The sequence below is a fragment of the Molothrus aeneus genome, chromosome 5 (assembly GCF_037042795.1).
Source record: "Molothrus aeneus isolate 106 chromosome 5, BPBGC_Maene_1.0, whole genome shotgun sequence".
NCBI lineage: Eukaryota > Metazoa > Chordata > Aves > Passeriformes > Icteridae > Molothrus > Molothrus aeneus.
The window spans coordinates 16271283-16295346 of NC_089650.1; the positions used below are offsets into that span (position 1 = coordinate 16271283).

Below are 24064 nucleotides of genomic sequence, written 5' to 3' on the forward strand. Positions count from 1 at the left end.
CAGAGCACTTGTTTGTAGCATGGTTCTCAAATTAACAGATATGCATTATTTAAAGTACCACCAGAATGAGAATAAATAATGATTTGGCTACAGCTTGGTATGAAAGGAATGAAGGATTAAAGTCAAGGACTTAGTTGGGACGATATTATCTTTATGGTCCATTCCAACCCCTTAACATTTTATCATTCCATGAAGAATATTCTCTCTATTACAATTACATTTCAAGTGTAAAGTTTACATTTACAGGGACTTAATTATAAATAAACTCTTCACTACAAGTACAAGATGTGGAGGGAGGTGTAAGAAAGATGATCACAAAAGTAGGAGTACAAAAGCAGTTTACTGAAATTTAAAACTTAGTCAAAGTAGGTTGAACTCACTGGACTAATACAGCCTACATTGGATGCAATGATTATGTTCCCTATGGTAAGGAGTTTTGTTTGCCTTGTGTAGCTACACCATCAAACACTTTAGGTCCTAAATTTCAGAGGTTAATGGGTTACTGTTGCTGTATTACTACAGAATACCCAGGAAATATAAATACCTATAATTCAGAGAGCACTTTAAGTTATTTTATTAATACTGTTAACCTGTTTCAAGCCCAAATTCCATGCTTTTCTGTTCATGAAGAGACACAGGGATGTAAGAAAGCATGTCAATACTTTACAGTATATAGTTTCTGACTATACTATAAAAATACTCTCTTCAGTGTACAGACAGGATTTTCTTTTCCATGTACAAACATTTCCTTTCTACCCGTTACTTAACAAAATATGCCCAACAATGCCATGTAAGCATAGAAGGAATCTCACTAGAAAGAAAAAGAGGCACTCTCTCGTATGTGCTGAAGGTTAGAGCGCTATGACTCGGACTCCAATGGAATGACAAAAGCACTAGGTTACCTCTGAACCATGTCTGAAACAGATGACAAAAAGCTGTCCATCCTCTTGGAAAACATCTCTGCTCCTTTCTTAAAGAAGGTGATCTGAAAAATACCAAGAAAAAGGGCACTGAAGGGTCTCTTGGCTTTGGCAGACAAGGAGCAGATTGTGGGAGTGTTAACAGTGCTCCCATTATGACTGAACTTCTGGCAGGTGATCAAACACATGGGCAAAACAGCTGCATTGCCTTTCTTGCTACTTCCCACTTTTGCAACTCTACACCCTTTCACACACAGGTAAGCTGCTGGCTGCTGACAAGTACATTTCCAAAGAACTTGCTAAATGACTCAAATAAGGGAACAGGTAGCTTCTCCCACACTAGCACTGGGCAAGGCTGGGGCTCGTGGTGTTAGGAACTGCTGTGTGCAATGCCACCCTATCGAAGGGTAATCATCCATTAGATTTTGCAGTCCAACCTGAACTACTAACTCCACGATGAAAGTTTTCAAAGTGCTGTAATAAAGTCAGTCAGGAAAGTGTAGCTGTACTTGCAGAAGCCTCCAGGGCAATTGGTTTTATCAACTACAGTTTTACTATTGGTTTTGTTCTACTGAAGGAGCTAAAAAAAAAGCTACTAGGGCCAAAGTGCACATGATGTTACAGAAGATTAATTCTATTAGCTGGTATTGCTCAGCAGGCACACAATAAAGCAAAGCACTTGGTGTAGACTTGACCTTGTATTATCAATCATCATTAGAGCCTACTGGCAACTGCATGAAACATGGATACAGATAGGATGTGTGTGCAATTAATTAGGATAAACAAAAATCAGTGATCTACTCTGGGAAGAGATGTAAAAGCAAATTCTTGGATGTTAAGCAATTTATTAGCTATTTCATCCACTTTATCTTGTGATTTCACCTTGGGACCTAGGATTCCCAAGATTCAGATTTCTGCAACCATGTTATAGACCACAGCCTCCCTTTACAAAGGGGAGAAAGAATGGCCTCCTAAAGAATGATTTACCTATTCTATTTCTGAAGCCTGCTTCAAGAGGAAAGAGCTCTAAAATCCACTGATGATAAATGCTGATGCCAGTTTTCAGTCAAAATGAACCCTCTATTAGCCACTGCTTCTTCCAAAATTTCCATTTCACCTACTCATTTGTTGGAAATGTGAAACTGGAGACACATGTTTGAGTAATTAATTAAGAAAATACATATTTGTACTGAAAGGCAGATCACAAAATTTAAGCATCAACTGGCTTCTGGTTATTCAGTCATTCCCATGACAACCCGAGACTTCCCTGTATAAAGCACTGAGATAAAGCAGTTTTGCCAGATGAAGTATGGGGAAAGTTCTGTTTGGTTTCCAGTAAAGGAAATCAATGCAGTTCTTTCACTTAGGATAATTACCACAGAGAAGCGGTGTGAACTCCTGTGGTGGGGAAAGTGACTGAATCCTCATTCACTACCTATTTTAAATGAGGCACATGGGCTGCAAAAGACAGGATGATGTAGATAATGATGAGCTACACTACAATGTCAAACAGAGCACCACATCCATTTTTCCTCTTTTCATAGCCCAGTTCTCATTTTCCAAACACTTTCTTTCATCAAAATCAAAGACCCTTAAAATGGGTGATAATGAGAATCAAGTGCTGTGATAATACTGGTTTGTTGATCCCCCTGATATTCTGGAGGGTCAGACTGTCAGAGTTGAGAAATGCTCTATCAAATTGCTGTTAAAATAAAAATTAGAAAAAGGATTTGCCACTCTTATGCTCAATCCTCTCTACTATTCTGTCCTTCCAGCTCTCCAGAGCATGCTCTGTTCCTCATCATGCACACTCCTCATTAGTATGCTGAACATTATGTGCCAGGAAGGGAACTGCTACATAGGAGAGTTTGTGCAGACTGAGTAAACAGTGGAAGTAAATGCTACTGCCTTTAGCTCAGCTGTGAAAAAACGAACCCTAGGCTGATTTTGCGTAGAAGTATATTGGATTTTCTTTTCATTAGTGTCTTTCCTGAATATCTAAACATTCAAATATCTGCCACAAACAAAATCTGTTGTTAGAATCTAGGCAAGCTGAATGCAAATTGTTTCCGCACCACTCTTGTTATAATTTGTCAGGTCTCAAAATAAATCCAGAACTACAATGTTTTACCTTTCCCAGGAACATGTCTAAGTGATACAGACACTTTGCTGTCAATACCTGTCCTCGTGTATATCCTAGCATAGGTTCCATCATAGCCACTCTCTTCCTGTACTGCAGAGCATTCAGGGCACAGTAATATTGCAAGGATGAAAGATGCTGCTTTCTTCTTGCATTTGCCACTTCTTTTGCTACTTCCGCCTTAAGCTGAACAAAAAATGATAAAGAGGTTGACAAAGTGTTACTGTGTATATGGATATATTTACTGATCATCTTCAAGTTATTTTTAAATCACTGTCTTTACAGAACTTCTCCATGTTAAAATGAAGGATGAGAAACAAAGAAAGCAAATCAAAACCTCAAAGCAAGTACTTCAAGCCTTTATCTGTCATGAAACTAAAGCATGTGGGGAGCCCCTGTGACTACAAACTACATAACTACCGCCACTAAAAATCTGGATCAGATCTCTGTGCAAGAAATTTATTTGCAGCTGAGATCACAAAACAAGTCTGCAAGTGCAGAATTCAGAGGTAAGTAATTCACAGTATGCTATATCACACTGTGATCTGTAAGGCATTTCCTTTCAAGAACCATCCTGTAGAACAGATTCACTCTCAGGACAGGGCCAGCCATACACCTTTTGACAAAGGGACATATTTCAGAATAGCGGTTCAGTGGGCAAAGAAGGAGTAATGTAGAACAGTCCTACCAGAGAGTTATGCGCACTGTTAAGTGGAATGACAGGCCATACAGAGTAATTAAACAGGAAGGTACATGCAAAGAAATGCAATGCTTTAGGACCAGCAGACACAAGGCTTCATGGCAGTTCACAATGAATTGTGCTCAGTGATACTGCATCACCACCTCAGCTGTACAACTCTAGGCCTATAGAAAGCTATTTATAGTCACTTGGATTGCCTCTATCTGAAAAGCTCCCATGGATCGGAAGGGCTCTAGTTGAGCACAATATTTCACCACTTGCCTAACTTGGAGAAAACAGGTGTAAGTGCTGAGTTGATGTTTAAAAGCTTTGTGTCTGCTTGGAAACAAAATCACAAGTATTCTTGAGCTACTGTGAATTTAAGCAATGAACTCTCTGAAGTTCACAATGAACAAGGATGCAGACAGAATGGCTGATGAAAACATTTTATTTTCCCTTTCACATTTGTTACCTTTTCATTTTCTTTCCTTTTCGGTAACCTGCTATATTTTGCCATGGACACGTCATGTTCTGTAGACAAGGAATATTATTTTTTTTAGAAATGTGATGTGTATGTGTACAGATTCAACATGTCTTCTTTGCTCTAGCAGCTGCACATGAGTAGGAAAAAAACAGGACACATACCATTGCTAGCAAGGCCAAAGAGATCCTTCAGTGTGCTTACTTCTGGAAAAGAGAAATGAAATATTCAAAGTAAAACCAGCTGCGAACACTTTGTTCAACTGAGACCATTTATGCCATATTTACTGCCCAAGTCACTCCAGCCCTTCCACAGCAGAGATGTATACATTGTGCCTCTCTTGAAAATGCTAAACCAGATCAGCTGCTAGAGAAATGAATAATTAAGGGTGGAGTAAGTTTATTTTATTGAGCAAGTTGTCACTCCAAGAAAGAGGCCTTATCTGCCAGTGTCTTTTGTCCAAAGAAGCACCATTTCAGTACGTTTATTCTGACTATAGGCCCACCACTATCACGCAAGATCAGCAGTTCTGAACAACCTGACAGTGCTTATGCGATACTGAGAAATTTAAGACCTACAGATGTATGAACTAAAGCCTTTTTCCTGTACATGAATCTCCCTCAGTGTGGAACATTTTTGCTAAGCTGCTCTGCGAAAGTAAATCTGTATCCAACACACCTGACTGCTGGTGTGATGCCTGCATTACAAATACTGTCCATGAGATTCTTATACAGGTAGAGAGAAGACAGACTGAACAGGCAATGTAACTTCACAAGTGTCAGGCACAAGCTACTCTTAGTATCCTCACCAACATATGCTGCAACTGGCAAAAACTCTCTCAAAAAGCTACAAAGAAAGCACATTTACAAGAACACACATTATGCAACTGTGAAAATACCAAGGGGAAATTGTAGGATGTCATCATGGTCTCTGACCTTTATTTTTAACATCCTATTCATTAATCCGTTTCACTCCACCTTTTTTCCCAGAATGCTTCATTATGACTCAGATGAAGAAAAGACAGAAGATTTCTCCACTTGTAACTAACTTGTATTTAGGGGTTTCTACAATATTCAATATAGATGTAACAAGATGAAGAATAAAAACAATAACACAGTCATTCTTCCTTGCTTCCTTGTTTAATCCCTCTAAGAAATTCCAATGCGGTCAGGTCTCTACTAAAAATGCTGTTCTACAGACTGCATCACAAAAAGTGGATAGAATTTAAAAAAAAATTGACATCCAAGGAAGTTGAAGAAACTTTTGGTTTTTGTCATGCAGCAGCTGAAGCTGTGGTTGCAGGCTTCATATGTGTTTTCATATCTTTTTTAATGAACAAGAGAGAAGAATCCGTAAATATGGAAAAAAAATTACTATCTCTGAAAGTATGAAAGAGGTGAGGAAGTGTTTATCCCATCAACATCTTCCCATCCAAATTCTCCTTTATATTTGACAGTATATGATAAACAACGTATTGTTAACATAGACACCTAGATGTCCTCACAATTTCCAATCAGATCCTATAAGGAACTTAAATCAGTCAATGTTGTGCTGTAGTCATTTTATCTCACACCAAAATGATGTCTACAAGAAGGACATAAGTGGGACTGCAAAAGTGAAATGAGCAGTAGCTTTAAGGACAGAAAGACTGACCCAAAGACCGACATGCTGCTGCAAAAAGTCACATTTCTGTTACATAAGTAAGTAAGACTGTCCCTGACCTTGAATATGAGTTTTTTTTCTTCTTTAATTACATAAAATGTTTGTGTTACTGCCTTGCTGTTTAAGTAATGAAATCCCAAATTTGTGAAATCAGGTAACTTGCGTGGAACTACCCTTGCATGGCAAGAATTTAAAGAGGACTGATTCCTTAAAAAGGAGGGAATATACTATTCTCTGAAGTTAAAACAACATTCTTGCTTGTGCTTGTCAAACAGCCCCAAACTTCTGAAGTGGAATAAATACTGTTTGCAAGCCCAATTCACTGCTAAATTTCCCTTCTGGCAATTACAACATCAGTGACTTCAGTGAAATTACACTAGTATAAAAACACAGTGACCCAACAAAGAACAAAGCTGTGTATTTTTAAACTTGCACCATATGGTACATAAAATGTTACGTGGTGAACTTGAACTGGTTTTGTCTGAGTAAAAGCATGCACCTGCCAATGAAATTCTGTAACAGGAAAAAAAACCTCAAACTTTTCTGTGAGTCAAAAAACAAATTAATACATGGCATTATGTCTCAGTTTGTGATGAAATAAACAAGAAGGAGCATATAAGGGAAATTGAAACTTAGAATAAAAAATTTACCTGTGAGATCTTTTTCTCGAAATTGTATTATTGGGAGAACCATTGTATCTGCAAGCTGTTTTGCCAGTTCAGAATGAAGAATATTGAGCTGAAACAGAGAATTGTTCTGAGACACAATGTACATAAAAAACCCAAACCACAGAGAACATCAAAACACACCAGCCATTTGTGTCCAGTGGATATAATGTACTTCAATGCTTGAAATACAACTTCTCATGGTATCTAAGACAGATGGGGATGCTCTCCCTAAATGCTTCATTCCTGCCTGGTATTTCCCAAGGATCCAAGAACTTCTCAGTTCCCACATAATGGATTAGGGCAATTCACTTGACCATTAATTCTAATGCTTAACCCAACAGGATTTAAACTCTAATTATCCTTTATTCACCTGTTTTAGTTAAGTCTCAATGCCATGGAGTTACAGTTCCACCACCACAACTACAGTGTCTTTCCATGAACAAGGACTAACAAGGACACAATCACGACAGGGGGCAACTGCAATGAAAGATCGCATTCAAGTATTTTACCTTCATAGCAGTTCCCCATTGCTGTTTTTGTGTTTCTAAACTTCAGCAAACAACTGTTTTAAAGCACCCATGTGGCACCATTTAGGATGAAGGCAAGCAAGGCTCTCATGTCAACACTGGCCTGCTAAGAATATGAGATGGGAGCAGGTAGGACAGCTATCAATCACACTGCTGGAGCACCAGGAGGGTACCGCACGTTGCGGTGACATCCTGCTTGTTTGCTCAGTGTCCTGGATACCTCCAGGCAGTCTCATGCAGGTAAGGATGAACTGAGGATCTCCCATGAGACAATACAATTCAATGCTGATAGAACAGACAACTAAAACAGGCACAAGGGGAAGCTAACACACAGAAAAGGAGGCCAAGGAATGGAACAAGTTCTCATGAGGGAAAATGTGACTGACAGAACTGAGCAGCAACTTTCAGCTTTCTGCCCCCAAATGGCACCATTCTCTTGAACCTGGGAAGGAGAAACTTCTTGTTTTTAACTATTTGGAGGCACATAAGCAATTCCAAGACTTGTGATAACAAATGCTCCTTTCAAGCATCCTGAGAACACACATGCAACAAGAAAAGCCTAAAAAAAATAAACCTTTGGGATTCCTCTCAATACATCCCCAGTTATTCATGGGCTCTAAAATTTTTAACTTACTTTTTGTCCCACAAACTTCTCTCCTCTCCCAAACAGCAGACCTCAGTACAGCCTTTTGCCTTCTTAATCAAAGTTGGAAGTAGACCAACAAGAACAGACTTTTCTGATGGCACAGCACTGCTCACAGCAGAGAGAGTGATTTGACGAAACCTAAGCAAGAAGGACCTAGATACCAAAGCAAGGACGACCTAGATACCAAGACCATATTGAAATGTTACATGGGCAGGTCTAACAAAAGCATTTACGAACACTTCCAGTACTTAACAGAAACCTCCATGGCATGGGAGTATTCACTGCACACAGATTCACTGTCTTCACCTCACAGTACTGCAGCCTTCCCCAGACATCTTTGGATTCTGCATGATCTCATAGCAACTAAACTGCAACTTTACCAATTCACAGCTGCCCTGCATCCATACCTAGCAAGTTTTGGTTCAAACTGCAGTGTTTAAAGCTTAGAAATGTGTCATTTTAATATGGAATTATATAAAAGATTGCCCTAACCTATATGGCACATCCTGTTTTAGTCTCTCTTTAAGTTCCCCTAGGAAATTCAGCCTTGCTCTGAGGATAGAATATGGGAAGAAGCCACAGAAACAGCTCTAACCATTATGGAAGGGTAGTATCAAACGTCTTTATCCAAAATTAAACTACTCTAAATCTAGCCTTCAGTGGGAAGGCTCTGAATCAAAAGGAGAGACCCAAAGAAAAACCACTAATATTCTGTATTGTATAAAGAGAATATTAGCAATTCAAATTACCTCATCCACAACTTTTGAAAAATAATGGAGGGTAGCTATCACTTCTTCATCTCCTTTACCTAAGGCAAAATGCTGGAAATAGAAAAACACATTTGGTCCATAACTTAATAAAGATGAATATAAAATACAACACTTGTTTTACTGCAAATCTAATGAATATTTCTACAAAATGCAACAAATACTAAAAATAAATGTAAAAACAGAAGCTCATTAATATACATCATTTTACCCTGCTCTTCTTGTGTTAAATGAATGAATTTTGGACAACACTTAATTCTTATTATACCCATTTTAAACTCATAGAACTGGAACAAACTGACTTGTATCTTCATAAATTTATTAACTTGGATTTTGTACCTTTTTGGGTTTTTTCTAATCCAGTTCTTTTCTTAAGATTCTCAGAAACAACCCAACTCCCTTGAACATCCTGGGGAAATTCACAACTGCCTTCACATGATACCAAGTAAAGCAAATGCCCTGAGCGCTTCCAGAAAACACAGTTTACAGACTTCCTCACAAGTGCTGAGGCAGAAAAGAAATCAAAGTCATGTGCTGAACATACCTGCTTTTCATAGGCAAGGAGCTGCTTCGAAAGCTGTTGTGTGGCAAGACACATTTCATTCTACAAACAAAAATGACATGTTAATAGAAATAATGAAAGGTCCCCAGTGCTGTTGTTACCACTACTTTGTTAGGAGTTTCTTGACTGAATCTAAACTACTTACACCATCATTCAGCTGTGTGCGAACAGCTAGTCCCAAAATACCTGCACAGATGTCCTGCTTTCAGTTAGGATAGAGTTAATTTCTTGTCAGCAGCAGTTACAGTGCTGTGTTTCGGATTCAGATTAAGAATAGTGCAGAAAACACACTTATGTTTTGGATTTTTGTGAAGTTGTGTTCATCCTAAGTAAAGGATTTTTTTTCCTTGTCCCACACTTGGCCAGTGAGAGAGCATGCAAAAGAAACTGGGAGGAAGTACAGCTGGGCAAGACAACCCAAAAGGACTAAAGGGATAGTCCACACCATGGAACATCATGCTCAGTAAATAAACTGGGGCAAGTACCCTAAAGGGAGGCCAGTCTGGGTTCAGGAAAGGAGCTCTGGCTCCTTTCAGTTAGTGGGAGGTGAACAGCTGCAATGTGCATCATGATTTTTTTTTCCCTTTTTCTTATCATTATTATTATTTACCATCATTATTGTATTTTACTTTATTTTCAATTATTAAACTTCCTTTATCTCAAAATACAAGTTTTACTTTGATTCTCCTCCATATTCCACTGGGGTGAGGCAAACAGAAATGGGGTTGAGCAAGCCCCACAAATGGCCTGGTAGAATTTCCAGCTGGGCTTAAACTATGACAGCAGAGAACCAGCAGTAAGAGGGACATACTTCAGATCTATAGTTTAACTACTTTGAATAGAGCTAATGTTTGGGGGTTTGGTTTCAGGCTTGGGTTTCCCCCATCACAAGAATATATCAAAACTAGAACAACATCAAAGACGTAGGCTGCCATTACCAGCATAAGAATGTTTCCAACTGGTTAATCATCTCTCCCCAAAACCTACATCAATAAACTGAAACAGAAGGTGTGCCTCACACTGCATTCACACTCAGGGAATGTACCAATGTAATTACAGCACTTTAAGAGGCTACAAGAGCACAAACCAGTGCATCTGTCTTTTCCTGAAAATACACACACACTTAAGATGTGCTTACATCAGGTAAGATTTGTAGGGAAGTTGTATAATTTTACTTGATGCTGGAAAAACCAGACAAGCACTTGGATTTGTCAATCTTTAATCAATGTATTCCTAACACTAGCGTATCAAGTGCTCTGTCCCTGATTTGTTAACAAGGACTTACAACAAGAATAAAAGAAAAAAGGGAAGGGGGTAACTGACACCCATCTTAATCCCTATCAGATCCTTCTCGTCCTCAGAAAGGCAGAGAAGTAGTAACTCTAAATTTAATTTTAAACCTTAACAAACTATTCCTGTCTCAAAATATATAAGGCCATAGAGAGTTTGTAAAACTAGGAACAGATCCCTGAACTGCTTTAATAGAGCCCTTTTGACTAGGGCTGATACAGAAAACCATTAAAACTGGGACAGAACTTGTGTGCTCTCTTATTGTACCTTATCATCCTAAGCAAGCAGAGCCCAGCACAGTGAACTATCTGGGCCAGAGACCCTGAAACACCCTTTGCTTTGGCCTGCTGCCACCTATGACATACTGCATTATAGCCTAGTACTTCTGCTCCACCTCAGCACACCAGGAACAGGGGTTCATGGGGCAGCAGGGCCCAACATTCAGTCAGTCTTAAAGTGTGCTCAAGTGCTCATTGGAAAAATAAAAAAAGCAAAACCAAACCAGCCACAGCCTAGGTACCAGCAGCTGCATATGAACACAGGACAGGAAAAGCTGAACGAGGTAATTTTGACCATCTTAAAAACAGCATGGTGATAACACTCCCAGGCAGGAGGAGATGGCACAGCAGAGACTTCCAAGGTATCAACATGTTGTCATCTTATTGCAGGGGTTCCGTACAGCCGTCTCCTTATCGCAAAAGTTTCATACCTTCTTGGTGTTTCTCATGAGCAGCTCCTCAGAGTAGGGACTCTTCCTCACAAAGCAGCCAACTGACTCCAATTCCCTTCTCAACCAGCCACCCCACTCTTTTATAGCACTCTTCTTCTCATTGGTTACAGCTGTGGCCTGTTAAAGTCAGGCCTGTTCCTAATCTTTGATAACTGGCTCAGCTGCAACTCCTTAGGGGTAAGATTACTTTCTTCATTATCTTTATTTTCTTATATTCTATCCCCCTACATCAACAGTAGTTCAAAGAGATAACGTGGGCCCATGCTCAGGTCATGCACATCCCATGACTATTCTCACTTCACAGTGACGGATTAGTCTTATTTCTTGTTTCAGCCCAATTAGTAATAAGCACACTTTCAGACAACAATAATGCCAATGGTTCCTCTAAGATTTGCAGGAGTTTTTACAGATTACATAGTTTTTACAATGAAAAAGCTTTATACAAACACTTGGTATTTAAGTATTTCCCAAGCTAGAGGATGGAAAAGGATGTTCTGCCTTATAATAAAAAACAAACCCTGTTAAGGGCTCAGACATGGATAGGAATGAGCCTTAATTATCTGTCCCCAAGCAGTAAGAATACCAGAGAGACTTTGCCACCTTCCAAGTGGGAGCTAGCAAGCAATGAATTTATGACAGGGAGGACAGGACTCCCTGCAAGTATACAGAAGCCATTAAAAGGGTTTGTTTGTATGCATGTGGGAGGAAATTCACATTACAAAAAACAATCAGAAGTTCGCAGACCTGGCATCTTTTTCATAAACACAATCTCAAAGACAGTCTTCTTGCAGTTCCTACCCAGCTCTAAGTCCTCACACGGCAACTGTGATGCCACCTATAAGTTGGACAGCTGGATCAGGGTGAAAGAAATCTTTTGAAATAAACCAAGTATCAGAAACATACCTCTTTTTGCCATTTCTTTCAATTTACTTACTCCTGCAAAGTCTGCAGTTTTGTGATCTGCTCTGAATCTGGAAAAGACATGCTTCTGGCCTAAATTTGCTAACACTAACAGAAGCTTCAGAATAATGGGCTGATACAAACAAACAAAATCCCCAACCCCAAAAAACCCTGGCCAAAGACATCCTGTTCTTTTGTGTTCACCGTTCACAAAGCTTCTACCAGTTTGGTTTTTAGACTCAATCCTCAATTTCCTCACTTAATATTCAAAGGGCATCACTACTCATCTGTGTGGGGCAGTTTGAAGATGGGCAGTGTAAAGAGGTGTGTGGAGTAAGCATCTTCCAGGCATCACCACTCCCCAGGAGTGATCTCCAGTATGTGAAAGGATAAGGGGAGAACACAGAAACTCTGAGGATCTCAAAGGGGTGTAAATAAACAACACCTTACCAAGTACACAACCAGGTGACAACAGTTAATTGCAGACCCCATGCAGATATTCATAGCCTACTACTCTAGATACAGAACAAATTGAGAGGCGTGCCTGACACAAAACTTACTTTGGGATTTTAGGCTGATCTGGGGAAAACAGTTCCATGTATTACTCACAACTCACTGCTGCCAGCTGGTCACATTTCTCATTTATTGGCTCAGTTCTTTGTGTCAGGGGACCACAAACTTGTTACTCAATCCCTACCCATGTGGAAAAATTAATCCTGGGTCCTTCATCCTCCCTCCTAATACCTGCCAGACTTAGTTCCCATTAGAGGTACAAAATCATTCATTGTATCATTTGGGGAAAAAAACCCAAACAAAAATCAAAACAAAACAGGCACATGCCCAAAAACTGTAAACAAATCAAATTAAGCTAGCAAGCTGAAACACACTCCATTGCATAAGGAACAAGAAGCAAGCAAAATGCTCTGCTGACCTAGTGGTAATACTGCATTGCTAAGCACACTAATCTGGGAAAGTTTAATCCTCCTCCCATTTCTTCCTAATCAGCCTTTTCCCCTCCCCCTACCCTGCTGCCATTCAGTTTCAAGACTTAGAAGTTATTTGCATTGCTTCTGTTGATAGATCCACTAAATCCAGGCAAATTATTTTAACAGGTTTTAATCTATTTCCAAGGCATTTTCCCATGGATACAGCAACATTGATTTCCTTTGTCCTGAAGTGACTGCAATGTAATACACCCTGCAAAAGAAAAACTACAATACATTCCTGATTCCACATCTCTTCCATATTATCTTGACTTTTCAGAATTCATCCCATATTTATGGAGTAGGACAGCTATCAATGAGATGATATATCACGCAAAAACTCAAAAAAAAAAATCCTGAACAGAAATTGAAGCCTTCTAAAATGAAGGCAAACGTAACCAGTACTGGGCCTTGCAAATAAATTCATTTGCACTAGATGGTTTTGCTTAACAGGTAAGACATCTCTGCAGCATTAATGTAAAAAAAAGTGTAGCAGAAGGAATAAAAAAACATACATAAATAAGTATAATTAAATCAGTAGTGATTACAGATGTGCTGACTTTTTTCCCCCTTTTCTCTAAACCTGGCTTGCATGATAGTCCTAGGAATAAATTTCTGTAAGTCCAGTTTAAATGGATAAGGTAATGGAAGCAGGTCTTGATTCTAGCATTAATCTACCAGAAACGAAAAACAGCTGGTTTAAAAAATATTGTTTAATTTTCAAGTTACTTCAATACCTGACCCAGCCTTCAAATAAGCCAGTGGGAAAAAAAGTCTGTCTTACTTTCTAGCTAGTGCCCAGAGTAAAGACATCTGGTTGATTCCACCTTCTTCATTATCACTTGTATTCACTAAGCTGTTCATATCATCAGAAGAGACTGATTTTTCTCTAACCTCTGTAATAAAATATCCATGCCATTTACAATTTCCCAGTGAGGCAGTCCATCCATTTTTAGGATCTCTGTATTTTTCCAAAATAAACTCTGAGGACTAATCTGCTGAAATCCAAAGATATTTCTCTAGACAGTTGTCTAACAGACTACAGATTTGAAGGCATGTAAAGGATTAAGTTGAGCTATAAATTAACTTCTAAAGACACAGAACTATTCCAGCACACCCAGTTCCAAGAAGCTTTCTGCAAAGCAACTTTCCTATTCCAGCTACAGTTGGCATTTTTTAAACTACAAGTAACTGTAACACAGAACTGCCAAAGGCTGCTTCATATAAACAAACATATTTATCCATGCACTCTGTATGTCCAGAATAACACATAATAAATTTTGGCTTACATCTGGAAAAACTGAATGCCTCATCAAAGAGAAAAAAGACCCAAATATGTGATTTAAGTGGAAGACCCAGGAGGTAGTTCCAGCCTGTCCACCCCTTCAGAACCAGGCAACACATTTACCTTCAAAATCAGGCACAGCACAGAAAGAACTGGGTCTTGATACAACAGTTTTATGCAGTTCCCTTTACATATGCTTATCTTCCTACAAAACAGAATTATCCAGCAATCTAGTAAATGGCACAGACCTACAGGCTTAGGTTTGCATATTAAATGGCTTGGAAACATGAATCCAGGGCTGCAGAAGCTAAGCATCACCAGGGTGCTCAGGCTGCACAGCATTTTACAAGATCAGGCTAACATATGGCTTGCCCTTGTGGTGATTCACAGCATGGCATCCTATCCTAACAAATGGGAACAGTTCAGCAAAGAATCATCCAGTAGCTCCAAGGAATAGAAGCAACCGGTCAAAGCTCTGCTGAAAAACACCAAAAGCAGCTACAGGATGGTTAGTTCAGTACAGAAAGAACCTCTTCTGTCAAAACAATTACTATCAGCAGGGTATCTATACATTCATGCTGCCTCAGATCCCCAGATCCTCCTTAGCACAATGTTAACCTGCTTCCAGGCACGGTGACAACTCTGACTTTATAGGCAGCACTAAACCCAACTCCCATGCCTTTGTAATGGCATTACAAATAATTGTAATATTATTAAATACGTTAGTTCTCGTGTAGTAATCTTCTGCTTATCTCTGTCAGCAATATATGGTGAATAAGCCTCAGGAAGGTAAGAGGTATGATGCAAACTTACAAGTATGGAATAATAACACACACAGTATTTCACAGAAGTCAGCGATGACAATTGTCGTTTATTGCAAATGTTTGTCCCATTCTAACACTCTGTTGAAGCTTCTCTATGTTAAATTAGAAGTTTATAAAATGCTAACTTAATTTTTATTCCATCAAAACGTTTTAGGAAAAAAAAGGTCTTATAATTTGAAAAGCCAACACAATTGTTCCCTTAGACATGAAAAGAAAACAATTAAAAGAAAAGCTGTATCAGTGCTTACTTGCTAAATAAGCAAGAACTCTCAGCACTTGGGGTTAGCTATGCAACATAATCAATATGAAAGTCCATGCAAAGTCTAAAGAGCCTGACACCCAACTACTGAATTACAACCTCCTGAAGGCAATACACAGGAAAATCAAACAAGCAGCACTGTTGAAAAATGTAGACATGAGGAATCATGAATTTGCAGAGAGAAGTGACATTTATAAAGCACTACTTTAAAAATAGCTTGACAGATTCAAGCTGTCCTGACACCCATAATGTGGCACCTATAAACCAAGACTATTCCATAATTGTCAAAAGTTTCTGTAAGAGTCTGGATGTAAAAAGGCAGTGAGCCACAGCAGTTGTTGCTGCTTTGCCCGTGTGCCTCTGGAATCACAAGACAACTGCTCACAGAGACAGAGATGCTGAACAAGATCATGCTTTACAATTCCCATGCGGTTCCCTCTCCAGATATATTGATAAATACAACATTTGTTTCTTTCTACTCCTCTTCTGACATCACTGCCCCTGTATCTAGACAGGTTTGTCAGGATTCGTGAGATTAAATATCTTTACAATGACAAAATACTGCATCTTACTCTCCTCTCACCTGCTCAACTATTTATCTCTTCTAATAGTCAGCAGAGACACAAGAGTCTCCTAAGTTTCCTAAAGGCATTTTGCTTCAAGTGAAGATTCCCTGCTCAGCCATTTCTAGAGCATGATGGAGAACTGGAAATGACAGCAAAGCTCTGAAAACGATTACTATGACAGTGGTCAGGAAGGTAAACTGGGCACACTTTGCACCTACACTATTGCAAGAACCTCAGCATTGTAAATTCAGCAAATTAAATTTTCTAACAGTCCTTGCTTGCTGCTGCATTCTAATATTGCTCAGGTAATAAAACATCCAGACTGACAAACACAACATTCACAGAAATCAGCAGTAATGCCAGATGCAACATCAGGGCTTGCACACAAGAATAAATTCTGTAAGGAAGATCTCCTGTATAAGACCACTACTGTGGTAACTATTCCAGAGTACTACAGCACAGCTAGAAGATCTACAGAAGGAAGTATGTACTCACACAGGTGTGGTTTATTTGATGAATATAAAAATGCTTCACTGTATTTAATCACATCGGTTTGCCAGATCAACAAGCCTTACTCCTCCAGTGCTAGTTTTGGGTTCTGTGACTTCTCCTTAATCAGGGCATCAGTGCAACCTCACTCCTCTAGTGCCACTTTTGGGTCCAGTGACTTCTTAATCAGGGCATCACACACTGCATCTACCTTGTAGCATCACAGCTTCTTTTGCACTAAAGAGTTACCACCTGATCCCATGTGGTGTGGGTGCCCAGGGAGGTGAGAGCACTGTCCTCATCCTGCGGTGCAACCAGAGGCTTGTAAAGCACTGAGGGCCTTGCAGCCAAGGCGATCTGCTATCCATGCATCACCCAGCTGCAGCCCAGGCAGCAGAGCCACTGCTGCACAGGATGCTGCCCATCCCTCCTTACTTTTAAAGTCCTGCTGAAACACATGTAAGTCTGAAAAGATGTTTAAAAGGATTCCTATTTTCCTAAATGTTTTGGTTTTTTTTTACAATATGGGCAAGTATTTCTTTTTCACACTCCTTTCAAATGCACTGATCAAAGTGCTTGAAGCAGTTTGAGCTGTCACTTTACAAATTTAGTGTGGCTCTCCACACAGAGCAGCGTTTTGACACAGCTATAGACAGCATGCAGTTGGTACTAATTGCTACTCCCCTGAGACTCTGCACTGAATCTCTTCAGAACCATTAACTATTGTTATTTGATCACAAGCTACAGTGGTTTGAATAACATGAAAATCTGAGTTTTCATCAGAAGAAACACCAAATTTCTAGTAAGCTAGCCCAAAAAAATGTTGAAAACATGGTTAAAACATCTGGGAAATGTTAAAGTTCAGAAAAAACTATGGAAGAAAACAAAATTAACATTTTTTTAAACTGTCATAAGTGTTTTGAGGAGGCATAAACCCTGAATTTTCAGTACTGAAGACTAGTACAACCCACTGATGCTTTGTCTGACTACCTTGACTGTGATCCCAGTCATTTTATGTCCTTTGCTTTAAAGTAGGTCAGTAACTGTAATTCCTACCTTACAGACACAGAAATCAGAGCAGGAGATGACAATGACTTTGCAAAGAGAAAATTTGACTTTGCAGAGTCAAAATTTATGTCACAAAAATAAAAAGGCAAATTCAGAAAGTGGCTTCTCAATACTCAGCTTTTACAGGGTTGGTAACACCTCCTAATATGCTGGTATTGAGGCCCAGATAACATATCAACAAAAGTGCTTTTTCTCTCAAGTTGTGATTAGGCAGCCAAGAAATACCACATACATTTTTCTTAACTGTCAATAACTAACTTTATGTTTAGTAGGCAATTCAGCATTACCCTTCTATTTCTACATCTCAAAACTGCACCAAACTCCAAAGACCTCTTTTAAAGAATCAAATTTTATATCAAATAGTTACAAGCGACTGAATACTTACATCAAACTAAAGCAGTGTTCAGGAAGAAGTGGTGAAAAAGTGCTGGAAAAATGAAGTAGACTCAGTAGTACTGCAAAATAGTGATGGGTAAATGTACTGAGACAATGAGAAGAGAAAGGAAATGTAATTGTGGTGAAACAGAAATGGAGAAGGCTAAAAACCAAGATGAAAAGGAAGAGGCAAAGAAAAGCAGAAAAAGCGCTTTTTTTTTTCTTGAATCACATAGAGCAATCACTTCCTGAAATGCCATCCTAAAATGTCATCAGCAGTGGAAAGGGACATGAAGCCCTCAGGGTGGACATTAAGAATCAGATTTATCTCCTGATTCCCTTCTTCATCCATTTCAATCCTACCCAGTCTTTGCTGTCAGATTCCTACCGCACAACATGCCCACACTCTTTGTTACTCTTAAAGCACAGTGACTCTACCAAAATGCCTATCCCTGACTTTTAGTGCTGATATCACACCACCTCTCAAGCCCTTGGCCATGCCCTGCATAATTTCCTATGTACCTAAGCTGTGCTGCAAACCTCTGGCTGCTCTGCATTTGCACAACATCCAAGATGTGGAGACTCTCCAAAGCTGGATCTTCCAGGTGTAGGCAGCCAGATCCCGAGCAAATTGTTCTTCCATGTCAAACTATCAGTCATCCAAAGAGCAATCCCATCAAATGGACATATACTTGCTTATAGCAAGACTTACAGCTGAGCTGATTTCTAATAATGTAGAGATCAGGCACTCTTCAGGGAAATTCAAAATACCCCATAGCTCTTAATCTGTGGGCTCCGATTTACTGGTTTAAGAATAGAAAAGTTGTTTCTAGTGAACTCAGGAATTTAACCTACGTAAATACTTGCAAAACTTCCAGGAGACACTGTGTATGGCTTTAAAGACGCAGATATGGAATTTTGAAACACCTAATTTTATGCACATGGGAATCAGCTTCACTGAAAATCACTCAGATTTACATTTTCCAAAGCACTGCATGCAATTTCTTTTACAGGTTTTACTTTCAAAGGGATTTAGTCATCTAGGTCATGTAAACATTCTAGAAAATGTTATTTTTTCTGCTCCTGCTCATTTCTTTCACAACTACTCTAGGCACTTGACTTTAGTATGAGCCAAAGTGCACATCTGCTCTGTAATCAATTGACATGGGCAGTTCCCTCCATGAGGTGAGTCACAGCATCAAAGTTAGGTGCCTAAAGTCAGTGTGCAGACCTGGGAATCGTGTCTGCGTTTTGGCAAGCAATTTTGCCAAGGCTGGCCTCCCAATGTACCATAAGATAAGGACACAGCACAGTTTCACTCGGATTAATTGTTTGCAGACAAAATAAAGAACTTTTTTTTTTTTTAAATGAATACTACTTTTCTGAACATCAAGGCAGGAAGAGGTTGAGCTATCAGATGAAAAACACCCACAACTCCTCTTAAACCACATAAGAAACATGTACTTAGCAACTCTAATGTAAATAACAGCATCATAATAGCAATTTATGTTCTACTCCAGATAAAACAAAAAAAATACAAATGAAAAATTACCTGGGCACCATAGACTCGTTGCATTGCCTGAAGCAACTGGTTTGTGTATTCTGTAAGGGTTCCTGCATCTTCTTCAAAGACACTGAGCAAAGAACGAGTCTTCAACAAAAGAAAAAAAAACAAAGCTTTCAGTCCTAAGCCGAAATATTAAAAAGAATCAAACAACTACAAAGAGATGGTAGTAAAAAGTAAAAAGCAATCAGAAATAATATGCCCTTGACTTGCATGATTCTGTTTATTCAGAATCTCTAATCTCTAAACATGTGGAAATAGGTTCTTTTAGTATGGATGGTAAACTGAGGCACAAGGATGCAAACTAATAAAATGCTACAGCCCCATCCCAACTCCCAGGCTCTTGCTCCTACTAACAGTCCTTCCAATAGTCCATAATTAGGGATGTAAAAAATCCTGAATATCTTCCTGCTGACTACAGTAATTCAAACCCTGTTAAGGACTGGGGGTCAAACACCACTGCTTGCTCACTTTACTTCTCCAGTGTCAGACTGCATTGAAAGCACCCCTTTCCACTGAGATAATTTACACTCTGTTATTCACTCCCCACTGTCCTGAGCAAACTCTTAAACTCTTAAGGGGCCCTGGCCAAAGCAAGCTGGACCAAACAACTGAGTGTTCATCTCCAAGAGGCACACAAGGATACACCCACTCAGAGATACCCTGTACTTTCTTCACTCTGCTAATTCATCCTAGCCAGCAAGCAGGAAGGGGAAGGAAGAACTTGTGTTATCTTAAAAGACACAAATTCCCTTGGTTTGTTCAGGCAGAATTGTCAGGAATAAAGAATTATGTTGCTGACACAGCTCTCAGGATAAAAAAGATATTTCAGAATAATGCTGGGCTCTAAAATTTGCTAGATCTTTACAATAATTAAAGAGGAAAGATTGTCCCTTTAACAAACTCATGATCCATACTTAGTTTTAACTTTGATAAATCCAATCTGCTTGAGGCTAACTGGAAATGTCCCTCCATCTGTACAGCTAACCCCTATGATATTAATGAGCTTCATCTGTTTACATGAGGGGCACACATAAACTCCAATACTTTCTTAAACATTTCAGTCCTGTAAAAGAGCAAGGCCTTTATTTATCCCCCTCTTACAGGAATCTCTAATGCACTTGAAGTATCCAGATTCAAATTTGGGAAATTGGTTTTCAAAGTTTTAAGATAATTCACTATTTTGACTGAAGGCACGTGCATTTTCCAAGGCATTTTTTCTTCTCTGCAAAACTCTCTGCCCAGACTTTCTTCATCCTGGAAAACTCAACATCAGCATCCTTCAAGAATCCTGGTCTATGATTAACTATCATTTCATCTCTGCCGAGAAGCATCCAAGTCAGAAACTAGTGCTGGTCAGTGGTTAAAATACATGACCTGAGAGTCACTCTTTGGGTTCTTTTCAGAACCTTCTTCCTATGAGTAGCTTTAAAAGCTCTCAACAGTTCACTTGGCTGATGTGCTGAGCTGCTACAACACCTCCTACCTGAGAGATGCAGGCAGTTTGGGAAGCTAGTTTGAGATCCTAGCATGTAAGGGAATATTCATTACAAAGTATTGTTCTCAAATAAGGTGAACATAAAAACCAGAGAATGGAGAGAAGTCCAAGTCAATGAAATTGATACCAGGAACCCAAATGTTTAAAGCACCTTTGTACAGAACTTCCCTGTAAGGACAGTGGCACGATTTTGAGAGTTTTCCACATTAACATATTATTTCAGTAACTGCAAACATATTGATTTTTAAAAATATCTGGTTTCAAATGTTTTATCTTCAACGATGTAAAGCAAAATAATGTCAACAAACTATTTTGTATCTATGCAGCACTCAATTTGTGTTATAGTGGCACCTGGTTTGTGTTACAATGGCACATGAAAAGTACAGGGCACAAAGATGGTTAAAAAATAAATCTGGGAAAAGCAAAAATTATAAAACTTGACACAATGTTTATCAAGCCAAATCTCAAGCTAAAATTCAAAGGTTATAAAGAAATTGCCTGAAGTAGGCCACAAATCACACACTTCTGCCTGCTGGAAAAGGTTCCCAAATACAGGAATGTCAGATGCATTTGTAAAATTTTACTGAATTTTTGCAGATTCAGATTTTTCATTTGTCTAAATATGGTTTGAGGTAGAACAGCTCCAGGAACCAACTTCTGAAAGTCTTGGCCTCTGTTATTAGCACATTGTTCAAAAATAATAAAAACAATAAATTATTCAGTCAGTTTGGAAGTTATTCTTGGAAACTTTTACATTTAAGAATACCACATGAAATCACTGTAACAGAATACCAGCATGTATGTATTTTCTTTCTTGCTGTTTTGACAAATGTTGGAATAGAAGCTAATTCTGCTGAAATAAACCAGTAATCCAAATATTAAACTAACATTTAGGAGGCCCCATTATTCACAACATTGCCTCAACTTCTGGAAGGACAGGAAAAAAAATTCTAGTTTCATGTAAGTACTTCCCTTGATTTTAGCATGACTGCTGACATAAATTTTTCTGTATTTTGTAGCCAAACACATCAAAATTAAGACACTTCTTATGGCTTGTTTCAGCCAGTGTCTGGAGACAAATCAAGACAAAAGTACTGTACTGATGGGGAGAGATAAATCAAGTTCCAGAAACCTGATGAAGAAATAACTTTGGCTAATTCTCCTCGGTCTTGCATGTAAATCACATACTTCCCACAGATTATGCTAAGTGAGGTTATATCCTCATTTCGCCATCCCTTTGCACTCCTGTAACTGTAGAGAGCAGGAGAGAATCAGGCTCCTTCTTGCGGAAGTAACTGATCCTATAAAATGCTATGCTGCTTATTTCTGTGGAACAGAGACTAACTTTTTGCCTTGATTTTGTGAATCTAAAGCTCTCCCCAGTGAAAAAAGTAATAAAAATATAAAAGACTGAAAAACCCACTCCTACTTCCTTGCATAAAAATAATATATTTTAGCAACACTGGGCCATTATAAAAAATAAATGTCACTCCCTCTGAAAGCTGTAGAGCTTGAAGAAAAACCAATGACCAGATCAGGCTAAAACAACCTGGCAATACTCAGGTTTATGCATTGCCTGGTATTCCAGTGATTGCAAAGGAGACATTGACAGCCTTCATTTCAGGACACAGGAAAGATGATGACCTCCAAATTCCATTCATTGCATTGTTCAGCTGCTTTCAGTCAGCGTTACATTTTTTATCATTGAGGGAAGTGTTGACTGAAGAGGTAAATTGGTTCATTTCTCCTGCACGTCAATTTCTTCAGCTTTAGGACACAGTGGGTAGTTTAACACTAAAAATGTTACTAACTACCCATAATGAATCTGGTACATTCTGGTAAACTGTGGAACATGGAAAAGCTCAGGCTGGTAAGGAACTCTGTAGGTCACCTTACCCAAAGCTCTGCTCCGAGCAGGGCTGACTTTGGTGTAACATCACATTACTCAACACTTCTTCCAGCCCAGAGTTTAAAATTCCTAAGGATGATTACACCACATCAAACAGATGATGAAATCCTTCTTACTAGAATGAGATTTCATGAAATTACAAAAAAACCAGGATAAAATGAAGCAATTAAGATAAGACCTAAGGCTCACTAAGTCCTGACAAGTGCATTTCCAATCTTTCCTCCAAAATGTGTCATGACAGACTGTAACACCTTGCAGCAATCTGCTCTACAGCTTACCTAGTCATTCCTCTTCCTGATCCATCAGCACACGACTTAGGATTACAACACAGGGTTACTTGGGAGCTGCACCCATATTGATCCACCCTGCCCTCATTTGTTTATTCCCTGCTTCACCAACTACTTTTGTATCTCGTTCCACACCATGCTTTGTCCCCAGAACACCTTCCGCATCCCCCAGTGGAATTTCCATTCTTTCCCTTTCCTGTTATTTCTCTCTTCCACTCAACCACCCCCTGAACACATAAAGACTCGGCATGTTCTTCTTTGTGGGGCTTCCACAGTGCCAGGGGGGTCCCCTGTGCAGCTGCGGCATATCGCGGCTCCCGGCGGCGGGGCACGGGACGCTGCACTGGGGCGAAAGGAGGAACATCCTCCCCTGCCCGCACTCGGGAAGGAAAGGGAAGGGCAGCGACCGCCTCTCTTCGTTCCTCACAGCCCTTCAAAGGAGATCATCTTCGGTGGTATCCGCCTCACTTATCCTCCTGGAAGCTCCTGTATGGGAACTGCGGCCCTTAAGAATCAGGCACGCTGGTGGTGACTCTCCTCCAGCCTATTCTGCCACCGAGGCAAGGTGACTCACTGCGCTCAGGTGTCCTTTTCCCTTCGGGGGAAGCCAGCGCACCGAGCCCTGCCCACCTGTCCTTCCCCGACACATCTCGGCTGTTCCAGGCAACCTTTATAGCCATCAAGCGCACACCCAGACGGGACGGTACGAGGAAAAAGCCACAGCAGTTTCACTAAGGGCGGTGAGGAGAACGGGCGCAGTGTCCCCTGCGCTGGAGGACGCCGAGGAGCAGACTCTGCCTGCTTTTCCCCCGACGAACGCCCCACCAGACTTCCCCCGCAGCCGCACGGCTGCCGTCCGCCCGTCTCAGCGCATCCCCGCTCCCCGACGGCTCCGACCGCCGAGCTCGCCCCGACCACTTCAGCTCGCCCCGACCAATTCCTCGCCCACCGTGCCATCCCCCCGCACCGCCCCCGGCACCCCTCT

The 24064-nt window shown here is 39.8% G+C and overlaps 2 protein-coding genes across 3 annotated transcripts in view; one reads left to right on the forward strand and one right to left on the reverse strand.

Moving 5' to 3' along the window:
- WASHC4 (WASH complex subunit 4) overlaps window positions 1-5340 on the forward strand; it is a 53520-nt gene extending 48180 nt beyond the window's left edge. The window contains exons 34-35 of the transcript XR_010783685.1: window positions 3346-3569; window positions 5210-5340. The gene's annotated coding sequence lies outside the window, so the exon portion shown is untranslated. The remainder of the gene's footprint in view (window positions 1-3345; window positions 3570-5209) is intronic.
- APPL2 (adaptor protein, phosphotyrosine interacting with PH domain and leucine zipper 2) overlaps window positions 1-24064 on the reverse strand; it is a 35660-nt gene that overhangs the window by 11260 nt on the left and 336 nt on the right. For both annotated transcript variants that reach the window (XM_066549783.1, XM_066549784.1), the window contains exons 2-9: window positions 19374-19472; window positions 9035-9094; window positions 8473-8544; window positions 6533-6620; window positions 4385-4426; window positions 4212-4270; window positions 3100-3246; window positions 903-985 (exon numbers count right to left, since the gene is read on the reverse strand). In XM_066549783.1, coding sequence (XP_066405880.1) covers window positions 903-985; window positions 3100-3246; window positions 4212-4270; window positions 4385-4426; window positions 6533-6620; window positions 8473-8544; window positions 9035-9094; window positions 19374-19472 — 650 coding nt within the window. The remainder of the gene's footprint in view (window positions 1-902; window positions 986-3099; window positions 3247-4211; window positions 4271-4384; window positions 4427-6532; window positions 6621-8472; window positions 8545-9034; window positions 9095-19373; window positions 19473-24064) is intronic.